This window comes from Ursus maritimus, unplaced genomic scaffold, assembly GCF_017311325.1.
Source record: "Ursus maritimus isolate PB19 unplaced genomic scaffold, ASM1731132v1 scaffold_7, whole genome shotgun sequence".
Classification (NCBI taxonomy): domain Eukaryota; kingdom Metazoa; phylum Chordata; class Mammalia; order Carnivora; family Ursidae; genus Ursus; species Ursus maritimus.
In genome coordinates, this window is record NW_024426885.1 from 26,011,897 (window position 1) to 26,024,551 (window position 12,655).

General features: G+C 53.2%; 1 protein-coding gene across 4 annotated transcripts in view; it reads right to left on the minus strand.

Moving 5' to 3' along the window:
- Positions 1-1,012: 1,012 nt before the first annotated feature.
- The window catches only part of MFSD13A (major facilitator superfamily domain containing 13A), a 21,018-nt gene continuing 9,375 nt past the window's right edge, over positions 1,013-12,655 (minus strand). For 2 of the 4 annotated variants that reach the window (XM_040624005.1, XM_040624006.1), the window contains exons 2-9: positions 6,413-6,655; positions 5,912-5,994; positions 4,892-5,344; positions 4,617-4,740; positions 3,905-4,001; positions 3,186-3,357; positions 2,914-3,107; positions 1,013-1,843 (exon numbers count right to left, since the gene is read on the minus strand). In XM_040624005.1, the coding sequence (XP_040479939.1) occupies positions 1,581-1,843; positions 2,914-3,107; positions 3,186-3,357; positions 3,905-4,001; positions 4,617-4,740; positions 4,892-5,344; positions 5,912-5,994; positions 6,413-6,580 (1,554 nt within the window). In that variant the 5' untranslated portion in view covers positions 6,581-6,655 and the 3' untranslated portion in view covers positions 1,013-1,580. Of the gene's footprint in view, positions 1,844-2,913; positions 3,108-3,185; positions 3,358-3,904; positions 4,002-4,616; positions 4,741-4,891; positions 5,345-5,911; positions 5,995-6,412; positions 6,656-7,145; positions 7,249-12,655 lie in introns of all 4 variants that reach the window. The other 2 variants (XM_040624007.1, XM_040624004.1) reach the window with 2 other exon arrangements.

Genomic DNA, 12,655 nt, shown 5'->3' on the forward strand with positions numbered 1-12,655 from the left:
GAAACTACCTCAAATGAGGGGAGCACCTCTTGACATCCCTGAAGTCAAAACTTCCACATGGATAGGAAGCTCAGGAGCTTAAAATATAGTTCCTGGGGCCCACACTCAGTTATTCTGACTTACCAGTTATCCATTTTAAACCTGTATACTTGGTGGGAGGCATTTCCAGGCACTTTGCAAATGTTAACCTATTTGATCCTCCCAACAACCCTGCAAAGTATATATTTTTATTATCCACTTTGCAGATGAAGAATTAGAGCCACAGAAAGATTATGTAATTTCCTAAAACTCTGCCCTTTATTAGGTAGGATTTGAACCCAGGCAATATAGCCCTAGAGCCTAAACTTTTGGCCACTATACAGACCCTCAAAAACCACTGGCCTTAAGCAGTAGTTCCCAGTCAAGTGGGACACGTCTGGCAATGTCTGGAGACATTTGGTTGTCACAACTGGTGGGGAGAGGCTACAGGTATCTAGGCAGAGGCCAGGGATGCTGCTTTAAGTATTTGCAACAAAGAACTATCGGGCTCCGAATGTCTCTCGGTTGAGAAACGCTGGCCTAGAGCACAGGTGTTCAATCCCAGCTGCACAGTAAAATTGCAGAGCTTTCCAAAACCTCCGTGCCCAGGCTATAGCCCAGAACCCATGAAATCAGAATCTTGGGGAACAGAATTCAAGACATCAGCTTTTTTGAAAGCTTCCAGTGACTCCAGGGTTGAAGACCCCAGCCTTGGAAGCAGCTGCTTTTCCTCGCTGACTGTGTTCTGGCAGTGGTGTATGGGGATTGCACCAGGACATGACCTCAGGCCTACAAGTCATTTTGCTCCCAAATGCCCATGCAGCTACTGGTCTGCGCGCCCTCCCTGCTACCTCAGTGACTCTGATGAGGGTGCCCCTCACCCCACCAACTCATCTGCAGAAAAATGTTCTCAGGGTGCTGTTCCTATTAAATGAGGAATCCTGTTCCCCAACCCCACCAACCCACCACTCCCGCACACAGCACGGACCTCAGGAACGGGAGCAGAAATGACTGACTTTAATCAGTCTATGATGACATGAACCTCTTTGAGAGGTCAGGTGGGGGTGGGGGAGCCCTGCAGCAGCTGGGGCACAATGCTTCAGGCACAGCTGAAGCAGAGAGGTCAGAGAAACCACTGGAAAGGTAGAGGGAGGGGGCGGTGGGACTCACAGCTTCCCCTCAGTAGGTGAAAGTGGCTTCTGAGCCCACACAGAGCACCAGCCCCAGCCAGGTGGTGGGACAGGCCTCCATGCCCTGCAGCAACCCCATGTGATCACAGGGTAGCCCCGTCCCTTCTTGGTCCTCTTTTTCCTCCTGCCACACAGGGGGAAGCAGGTCCCTGAGCACATACAGCCCAGCCCTTGTCCAAGCTGGGCCAGACAGCCAAGCCGGAACTTAGACCTCAGTGATGCTCCGGACTAAGCCCCAGAAGCCCCCGCTCTGCCCCCTGTCCTCCAGGCTGTGCCCCAGGGAGGCAGAGGAGCAGGATGAGGGGCTGGCAAAAGTGGTTCCTGCCCAGGGCTGCGACAGTGTCAGCAGGGTGGCCTTGCTGTGCCTGCCTCTCACACCATCTTAACATCCAGGGTTTGGGCCCGTGATAAGTTCTGGCGCTGGGCTTTGACCATGTGCAGGCGTCTCCCGTGCAGCGTGAACTGGGACCAAGTGAACAGCTGCAGCAGAGCACAGGTGATGGGCACCAGCACCAGCAGGTAGAAGCAGCCCTGGCGGAGTGTTGGGGCCTGGGCTGGGGCCGGGGCCGGGGCCTCTGGCCAGGGCTGGGCACTCCCCACAGGGGTCAGTGGGGGCTGCTGGAAGAGATCATGACCTAGGGTGAGAGAGCATGCAGAAAGAAGAGGGTCAGCCCTGGTCTCCTCCAAGGTCCACAGTGCCACATCTCAAACGACACGTATGCATGTGTAAACCGCAACTCACTTCCTCCCCCAAACTCACTTCTCCCCTGTGCTTCCCTTCTGGGTGACTGGCACTGCCATCCACCCCATAGGCTCAAAGTCTTCCTGAATTCTTCAGTTAACCTCACCACTCCCCAGCAGCCAGTCCTTCCCCTCCCCCCAATTCCAAAACACATCCCACACCCAGACACTTTCTGCCAGCGCCCCCTGGCACCACCTGCTCCAAGTTTCCATGGCCTCTGCCACAGCCTCCCCACAACCCATTCTCCATACAGCAGTCAGGATGAACTTTAAAAAACAGATCAGACCATGTCACGGCCCCGCTTAAAACCCTTGCAATAGTTTCTGTTCACGCTGAGAATAAAATCCAAACCCTGCCCTGATGGACAGAGCCCTCTGCTGTCCCAGCCTCATCTCCTAGCTACTCCTAATACCTTGGGCCTCTGTAGTTGCCCCCCGCTCCTATCTGGGTTTCACGGAGATCTTTCTAGACCAGATTCTTCCCATTCGGTCCACATCCTGAGTGTCATCTCCTTAGAGAGGCCTTCCTGGACCACACGCACTAAGTAGCTCCTCGGTCACACTGGCTATTTTACCATCGCTTTTCCCACTACCATCGCGATTTCCTTGTTTGGCTCTTTATTGCCAACCCCACCCATCCCTCTAACTAGAATGTAAGTTCCATAATGGCAAAGACCATTGTTACCTCCCTAAAGGGACCTGGAGCAGCAGCTGGCAGAGAAAGTATTCTATGCACATTTGTCGAATGACGAATGAATGAATGGACTATTGAAAGACTGGAAGAATTGGCGACTCAGTTCTCCTCCCCATGTGGGGAGAGGCAGAGCAGGCGGGGCCCAGGCACAGCCTCTCTCGGCCAGTTGCCATTCTCTCCCCCTTACTGGACCCAGCTTGTCGGCTGCTGTGGCAGGTAAGTTTGACCCCTGGAGCCTCAAGAGCCCTGCACCAGCCCCCAGGCCCTCACCTGTGTAGAAGCACAGCAGCCAGGTGCCCAGCAGGGGGGCGAAGGTCTGGCCCGGCTTGGTCACCAGGGCCACCATGCCGAAGAGAAGAGCTGAGGCTGCCTGCTTGCGGTGATTCAGCACCAGGTCTTCGTCCACTAGGTCACTGACCACCAAAGTCAACAGCTTACAGGTGCCCTCCGTGAAGACACGGTTGCTGCCAGCAAAGAGAGAGGGGGCAAGAATGAAGGGGTGGGACAGAGGGATGTGTGGGGCTGAGGGGGGCAACGCATACCTGGCGATGAAGAGGCAGAGGAGGCTGGGGCGGTCGGGGCCAGCCAACAGCATGAGCAGGCTCAGGCCCAGCTTGAGCAGGAAGAGCCCCCGCACCACGGCGTAGACACCCCAGCGCCGGCACAAAGGCAAGAAGTAGAGGTTGTTGAGGTGGGGGGCCACATAGGAGACGCCTGCACGGAAGGGCACAGCCTTGTCAGGGGCACCGCCACGGCTTCCACAGCTATCCACATCTCATGGTCGCCATCAGAGCTGGCACGGATTGAACACTCACGACATGCCAGGCTCTGGGCTACGAACTCCACATCCTTTCATTTAACCTCACCACCCTTTAGGATCAGTCCTGTTATTATCCCTACCTTACAGATGATAAATGGGAGGTCCAAAGAGATTAAAGAAAACACACCCAAGGCCACACAGTGAATGAGCAGTCAAGACGCACACCCAACCCTGTCAGTCTGTCAGCCCAGCTGTGAAACAGCCACTGCACCACCTCACCTCTGGGGGGGACACCAGCATGGAGACCACCAGGACAGCAGCTCTACCCTCCTCACACCGCAACAGGCTCCCACTCTTGCCTCCCAAAACAGAGCCGGAGCCTGGACGGGCAGCCCACAGCAGCGTAGGCCCCCCGCACCAGGCCCCAGCTGCGAAGGGAGCTGTGCCTGCAGCTGGGCTGCACGCCTCTGTCCTCCCAGCCTGCCTGCGGCACCCACTCACCCAACAGGAAGGAGCCCGTGGAGAGGGAGATGTGGTCCGACAACAGATGCTCCAGGAAGAGGGGGAAGAAGTTGCTGTTGAAATGGCAGTGAAAGACCTGCAACCCAACGCAGGAAGTGAGGAGGCTGCTGGGCTGGAGGGGAGCTGGGAGCAGGCCGGAAGCCAACAGGGGAGCAGCAGGAGCCAAGAGCAGACTTTAACCCCATGTCCCTCCACACAGAACATGCCAGAATAAAACCCAACACCAAATTCCTGTTGCTTATCTAATTTTGCTAAAATGTAGAAGGAATGATAAAATTGTCAAATTGAATGATTTGAGTTTTTTCTCTTTAATTGAAAACACTTTAGGAAACAAGCTCGATGATATAAACACCATCTATTTCCGCATTTGGCTAGCTTATACACTACATGTGTTTTAGGCAAGGCATTTAGTGTTTTAAAAATATTGTCACGGAGTTCCCAAAGCGCACCTCTTCTTCACAGCCTCACTTTGCAGGTGAAGACAGCTGCCCTGAGAGTCAGACCTGCCTAAGATCACGCAGGGATTGAGGTGTTCTGATGGTGCGAGAATCCAGCCCTTCCAACCTGTGTCCCAATAGCAAATCACCCACCAATGCTCACATGAGACCCAGCTTTTAAGGAGCCTGCTTCCCTGAGCGAGGCACATCCTGGCCATTGGGCAGGGGGTTGGGGGGGAGGGCTGCTCTCATACCTGCACTAGGTCCATGCCCACGAACCACAGGAAGTTCCGGTGGCGTGCCAGCTGCTGGAGGTACTGGCCCAAAGTGATGCCGCCTGCATCCTGGCAGCCCGTAAGCAGCTCCTCTCCGCACAGGCTACAGGGCACAAGGGAGTCACCAATGGCTTAGGGCTGAGCCAGAGCCATCCACCCCCCCAGGGCAGCCGCCCATCAGCCAGGGGACTCGGTGTGGAAATCATATTCAAGAGCGCTGGGGGGAACCCAGAGAGCTGGGCCAGGCCACTCACCCGCCATCCTCAGCCAGGGCTGGGCACTCTGGCCCCCTGCCAGCTGCCTCAACCTGCCGCCTAAGCAGCCGTGTGGCCCCCACAAAGCCCAGCCCAGAGCCAGCGGCCAGTGCCACGCAGAAGGCGCGGAAGGAAGAGAAGTCTTCCTTGTTCCAGAAGGCATAGGAGGCAAAGACAGAGAGGGAGCCAGCCGCACTGAAGAGGGAGCAGTAGAAGTTGAGGTGGGTACGGTCGTGGGCAGACAGGGCCAGGTCAGCCAGCAAGGCATGATGGTGCAGGTCCACGAGCGTCAGGAAGCCATCATAGAGGCAGAGGCACAGCAAGAACTGCAGGCCAGCTGGGGCCCAGGGCACCCAGAATGCCAGGAATGACAGCGCCAACAGCGGCCCATGCCAGCCCAAGGCCCGCACCCGTGCCAGCACCACGGCCCTCGAGGAGAGCCTGGCGCCCGACCTGCCAAGGAGAGGAGGAAAGGTGGGAACGGCTTTTACCAATTTGGCAGACTGCAGTTCCCCCTCCCTCTGCCCAGGCCCCAAAGGAAGGACAAAGGCCCAGAGTATGGGACTCACACCAGAGTGAGCCCACTGAGCCCCACGTCTTCAGCCTCTGACTTAGGAAGCACAACTCACCAGGGGGTATACTCTCTTGTCTGCTCCCTTGCCAGCCTGCCAGGGCTGATGGCCAACGGGTGGTGGGATACCTATTTCTCAGAGTTGGGGGCAGTGTTGGGCCCAAGCAGGGATAGGGTTAAGGAATCTGCCAGAAGCAGCAGAGTGTGTCTGCTGTACAGCTCCTAGTCCTGAGGACCTGACAAGCCAAGCTGGGGTAAATCTCTCCCCAGGTGAGCAAGGCAAGAGTTAGTCAAGGCCACTTCTCCCACCTGCCTAACTTTGGGAAGGGAGGGAGCCTAGCCAAAAGCTGAAAATGGTCTCCCTTGCTCTCCCCACCCCAAACACAGACACCCCTGGGGAGGGGTGGGGTGGGACAGGACCCGTTGTGAGCCATCCCCAGGACACAAACCAGGGCTGGGAGCTGAGGAACTGACGGTCACTCAGCCAGCCGAAGAGGGGGTCGTTGAGGCTGTTCCAGAGGAGAAACACCGTCTGCGGGCAAAGGGGAGACGGGGCAGGTGGGCTCCAGGCAGCCTCCTCTCCAGAGTTTTCCCTACCCAGCCTGTTTGCCACCCCTCAAAGATGAGCTCAGCTTTCCTGCCTGCAAACCTCTGTTCAGGGCAGTCCCTCTGCTAAAACCCACTCTGCCAGCCACTGCCCCCATCAGACTCCCACCCATCCAGGGCAAATTTACCCAACTGATAAATTAATATACGTAAATATATTTTATCATATATGTGAGTATCTAGAACAGTGCCAGGCTCACAGTGGCCAGGAGAAGGAGAAGTCGACACCTCCAGCTCCAGCTTTTCTTGCTGAATCACAGGGGGCAACCTGGCCTGCCCCATGCTCCGGACTGGGAGGGACCCAGCCCTGCAACCTGCCCAGCTCCCACCCAGTGCTGGCCTACCTCTCCAACCCAGAAGGCAGCTTTGTTGATCTTGTACACTGAGACAAAGGTGTCCACATAGTAAAGCAGGAATACATTGTGCAGGATAGAGATGAAGAGGGCCAGGGAGCCATAGACCACAGCCGTAGGAAGGCCCAGCGTCCAGGCCTGGAGTGTGCCCAGCCCCATGGCTGCCAGCTCAGCGTCAGCCCCAGGAGCACCAAGGAGCGCACACGTCCAAGAGCAGTCTGGCCATCCTTGTCCCTGGGGAAGAAGGAGCCAGTTAGCTACAGGGATCAGAGCCAGCTCTGCTCCTAACCCCAGACCTCTGAATCAGTTAAAAACTCATTTCCAGGGGCACCTGCGTGGCTCAGTCTGTTGAGTATCTGCCTTCAGCTCGGGTCATGATCTCAGGGTCCCAGGATTGAGACCCACATCAGGCTCCCTGCTCAGTGGGAAGTCTGCTTCTCCCTCTTCCTCTCCTCCACCCCCTCCCCTCCCCCACTCGTGCTCTTTCCTCTCAAATAAATAAATCTTAAAAAAAAAAAAGACACGCACACCTCATTTCCACTGGGAGAAAGTTTGCATGCAAAACAAAGCTGGGGAATCATCAATGACATAAAACTGAAACAGTGCTGGGCTGGATCCCACTCTCCGAGAGTAATCCAAGAAAACTGAGAAAGCCGTGGGAAAAGAAGGCAGGCATCCAACAAGTGCTAAGCCAGGTCATGTGCTAGGACAGTGTGCTCCGTACCTTCTTTCATCCACACTATCTTATCACAAGAACCTTAACAATCTGGACACGCCAACTGTGGGCCCGGGCACACGGTGCCCCTCTGAAGCCTCAGTTTCCTCTCCTGTAAACGGGAAAAAGGGATGATCACGTGTACTCTGCAGAGGAATGTAAGGACCGAGTGAGGGGTCCCTCGGAAAGTGCTCACTAAGTGGACAGTGGTGGCGTCCTGATTATCTTTATAAAATCCCTACAAAATTTATAGCACTATTACAATGTGAAAAGAGAACAATCCTAAGCTCCAAGATGTTAAGTAATTTGCCCAATGTTATACAGCAAAAAAATAGCAGATTTGACCCCTGGCCTGTCTAGTTCTAAAGCCTTTTCTGCCATTTGACCTCCTGCATCAGGTTCCACGCACTGTTTGGTAGAACAGAGAAAGTTCCACAGGTATGTAAGAGTGATAGAGTCCACAACCACTCATGCACTTTGATTCTGGAAATGCCACCTCAAAAAACTAACCCCAAAGGAACATGTACAGAGACGTTCATGGCAGCAATAGTAATAAACAGCAAAGTTGGACACGGCCCAAGAACGCAAAGGGACTGGCTCAGCAAGGCCAATGCTCTCCAGAAAAGGCAAGCCCACGGGCCACCTCAACACGCAGAAGAAAAACTCAAGAACATGTTACGTGAAAAGAGAGAACAAAGCACTGTGTGGGTGCCTGGCTTCCAACCATGCTGACTTGTACACAGAGGCTGGAAGGACAGACCGATCGTGAGAGGGAAGGAAAGAAAAGTCGACCTTTATTAGAGCAGGCCTTCTCAAACTGGAATGTGCTTCCAAGTTACGTGGGCACTTCATCAGAATGCAGATTTTGACTCAGGAGGTCTGGGAAGGAATCAGATTCTGCATTTCGAAGGGGTGCCCAGGGGGCAGCCGCTGGGCCATGACCACAGTTTAAGCAGCGAGGCATTAAGTCTGTCTCTTTTTTTAGATTCAAAGCTGCTGTTCTCTTTTCAGAAAAATAACCCTGTGTGTGCTTGTCTGACCCCCAGAGGGAAGCTATGAGGAGTTCCTTCTCTTAAATTCCCTGTTGTGTGTTAAATTGTGTCCCCCCAAAAAAGATATGCTCAAGCCCTAACCCCCAGTACCTGTGTTACCTTACTTGGAAACAGGATCTGGGCAAATGTAACCAAGTGAAGATGACACCATAGTGAATTCGGGTGGGCCCTTACAGAGAGAGGGAAATTTAAACAGAGACAGACACACACAGAAGGAAGGTGGCCAGGTGAGGACAAATGCAAAACTGGAACGAGGCAGCTACAAGCCAAGGAATGCCCAAGGACTGCAGGCGACAACCAGAAGCTAGGAGGAAGCAAGGAAGGATTCTTCCCTAGAGCCTCTGGAGGGAGCGTGACCAACTGGAGTTGTTTCAGACCATGAGAGAATAAATTTTGGTTGTTTTGCAATAATTTGTTTGCAGTAATCTGTTCCACCAGCCCTAGGAAACGTTTACATACCCTCTCCCTGGAGCGCTGGAGCGCCTGAAGGAACATTTAGTGGGAAATGCTTTTTTTCCCCTTTGCAGCTTTATTGAGGTATGGCTGACACAGAATGATCTGCATATATTCAAAGTGTACTGTCCGATCAGTTTTAACATATATATGCACCTGTGAAACCATCACCACAGTGGAGATCATGAACATACCCATCACGCTGAAAGTTTCCCTGGCACTTTCTAAGGAACATAGTGGAAAGAAAACACAATTGGGGGTCTCCTAAGTCCTGACTGTACCGTTTACTACCTGTGTGACCTGGAGGAATTTGCTTAACCTCTCTCTGTCTGTTTCTTGATCTGCGATACGGCACCAACCTTCCTAAGACTATTGTTAGCGGTCAAGGGGAAAGTACTCTCAAGCACTTAGCACATAAGTGCAGTAGACACTCATACTTCAGAGATTACTGCTAATGAGCCTCTCAGAACTTCCAAAGCCACCACACAAGGATGGGGTGAGTGTTCATCTAAAGGTGCTTTGAGGCAGTAAAGCCCAACGTATACCTCTGTTGCTATCCTTAACCCAGCTCACTTTCTCAGATTCCCCTGGGCCTTTCAGACCCCCCCACCCCTGCCACCACCTCACTTCCAAAGCCTTTGTCCAAAGGGAGTGAAGCCTTCCAGGCCCCCACGCAGATGTCCAGTGACCCACCCTCGTTGCTGGAAGGTGAGCCCTGCAGGCAAGTCCCCAGCCTCCACCAGCTGGCTCCCTGCACCGGTGCTGGGGAAATAGCAGAAACCCTCAGATGGTGGTGATGGTGGTGACATGGGAAGGGCATGACTTTTGCCGTGAGGAGAGGCTGGGTTTAAATTCCACCTGCACTCCCTGCTAAGAATGTAACCTCAGGCAAGCCAATTAACCAAGCTGAGGCTTGGTTTCCTCACCTGTAGAATGGGAATAATAATGCCTGTCCTTTAAAGGAATGCAGGGAGGACTATACTAATTCCCAGGAGTCCAGAGCACTGTTACATGAAGATGTTCAGAAACCGGATTTTTCTTGGGCTCACTCATGAAAGATCCGAGTAGGAGCAGGGGACTATCCTGGTAATCCGGCCCCTTCCCACGGTAAGGGAATTTGAGAGACAAGACAGGGCACATGAGACTAAGTCAAAAGAGGAGAGTCTACAAGTAGCAGGAACACATGCACGGTTCAGGAGAGCCAGATACAAGTCCCCATCACAAGCCAGAGTCGAAGGCAGAGCGACCTGTCCAGGTAAGCCTCTGCCCAGGAGAGGGGAATGCGGGAGAAGATGCAGGGTCACTGCAGCCCTTTCTCTTCCAGATTCTGCTCCTCCCTCAGGAAATGCCTTCCCCTACTCTCCCTCGCACTCTCAATACACCCCAGGAGAAAATAGCAACCCTGCCTCTCCAGGGGAGGAACAGCTTGGAACCCACACCAACCTAGTTGCATAACCCGGGTGAACTACCCTGTCATCCAGCCAACTCCACCCCCACCCTGGCACCTGGCAGGAGAACCTGTTGGAGGTCCCTGGAGCCCACACCGCCCTCACGCTGGGATGGTCCCAGTTTTGTGGCTTTTCGCCAGCCTTTCCTTCTCCCTGGGCCTTGGTCTCCTCATCTATAAAATGGGGATGATGCCAACCTCTTGGATTGCTGCAGGGCTGAAACGCAAAAGGTACATAAAACACCAAGCACAGTGCCTGGCACACAGGAGATCCTCAATAAACGGTAGCTACTGTTACTCTTTTTCATGTCTCTGAAGTTCGGTCTCATGATCTTTAAAGGGTTTCAGTCAGTGTCCCCTTCTGTCAAATCCATGGTTGAAGTGGTCTTTCCAGTACCCAACACTGACGCCTCTTGCTGCCTGGTATATCCTGCCATCCCTCAAATTCTCTTTTAAATGCCACCTCCACACCTTTGTTCATACTGTTCTTTCCACCTAAAATACTCTAGATGTAACTACATATCGTTTCTCAGGCATCTGGGTATGTCTGGCTTTTACATCCATCATCAAGAATCCTTACAACTCTTGTTACTATTTCCACCTCATTTGATAAACGAAGAAACCAAGGCTCTGAAGGTTAAATAAATCACAGAGCTATTAGGGACTGGAGCAAAGATTCAAAACTGGTGTTTTTGACTAAAAACTCTCAGCATTTCTCATGTCACTATGCCCAACCCCACCACCATCTTATCAAATCCCATTGATTCAAGGCCCAGTTCAGTGACACAAGCCTTCCTGAGTACACCTAGTCAGGTATTTTCTCCCCTTTCAGGTCCCTTGGCTCCTTTATCAGGATCCAAATGCCTCCCTTACTCTCCTCCAGCACCCAAGCTCTGTAAGAGCAGGACCACGTCAGACCCTAGTTTTCTACTCCCTGCTTCCAACAGGCTCCTTCACCACACCACAGGTGCTCAATGAATGCCTGCTGAGTCAAGTTGCCCCTAAAAGGCCAATATGGGTATCCCCAGAACTAGGGAAAAGCAGCAGCCCTAGGATTGCCACCCCCAAATCCCACTGTGCCCCTCAGCTCTGCTTGGCTGTGGGAGTCAGAAAGAGGCAAACAGGGGAACCTTGACGTGCCCTGCCTAATAAAACATGTACAGCAAGGCAACAGGTGCACAAAGAGGAAGAGTGGTAACAAAAACTCACATTTATTAAGTTTGTACCATGTGCTAAGGAAAGCAGATACAATATGGAAAGAGAGCTCAGGGCAAGGAGGTAGAAAGACACCAGATCAGGAAGGGTTTTGTAAATCACACACAAGATTCTATCCTGAGGACACTGGGTTGGGGGTCACTGAGGGGTTGATGAGGTGACAGAACCAGATCTGTGTGGAAGGAATCCCCTGGCATAAAAACTCTCTCCTCTTGACCAATCGGGATTCTGGAAGATAAAGAACTAGAAAGGATGGAAACAGTAGCATCCCCCTGATTTCTGAACCAACCTATAGTGGCTGGGGGCTGGTGGATTTGGTGGAGGAAACCAAGAATGCCAGACTGGGCCCCTAGAGTGAGGGGCATCAGGAGGGTGGGTGTTGATTCCCTTCAAAAGGACTAGTGACTGTATGTGAAGCAGTTTAGTGCAGAGAGAAAAAGCTACTAATAAGCATAATTTGGAGTTGGGAGCCCTGAGTCAAGTCTGAACATTATCATAACTAGCTGAGTTTATTCCTCCATCTGTGAAGCCGGAGAAAACAATTCACTCTCTACCTGTCCTCAGGAGTATCAAATGAAATTGAAAGGTATAACACTCTGCACAAATATTAGGTGTGTCCTTTTCTCAACCAGCAGCTGGCCTCTGAATTGTCTGCTGCCTTTTCCGTTCCGCACCCGCCTCGCCCCTCTCCCTGACCAGTCTCCCTCCCCACAGCAGGGCCCAGGCCTGGCAGACGGGCCAGGAGGCCTCTCCTGGCGTGGGGGGTGTGGGGGAGGTGGCACTCTCCATTCCAAATACTAATAGGTCAATCCTCCTCCCACTGGAAATGAACTTTCCCCTTATTGGGGGAGGGACCTTCCCCTTCTCCCTCCCCCACAGCACTGGAGGGTCAGCGACTTCACCCTGGGACCACCTGCCCCTCCCAAGCCTCTGAGGACTCTGGGGCTAACCCAGGAGCTCTTCACTCAATAACTCGCGCTGAAACGTATGGTTCTCCAGCCCGTCTGTACATTAAAATCACCTGCGGAGTTGCTCAGATACCGAGGCCCGGACCTCGCTCCTGACCAATTAATCGGAATTTTCAGGGATGGGGCCCAACGTCAGTGTTCTTTTAAAGCTCCCCAAGTGGGTCTATCTACTACGCCACCAGGGTTAAGGGCCATTATGTTAAGGAAAGGGGTCCCGGCCTGAGGCATCCCGCGACCCCAGCCCCTCAGGGAGCTCTTCCGCAAGGATTCCACCCTCCACCCCTTGAGCCCAAGCTTCTCCCATCCCAACCCAAGGGCTCTCCCAACGCACACCCTCATCACCTCAGGGACCCCCCGCAGACAGCCCCCAGGATTCCCATAGCA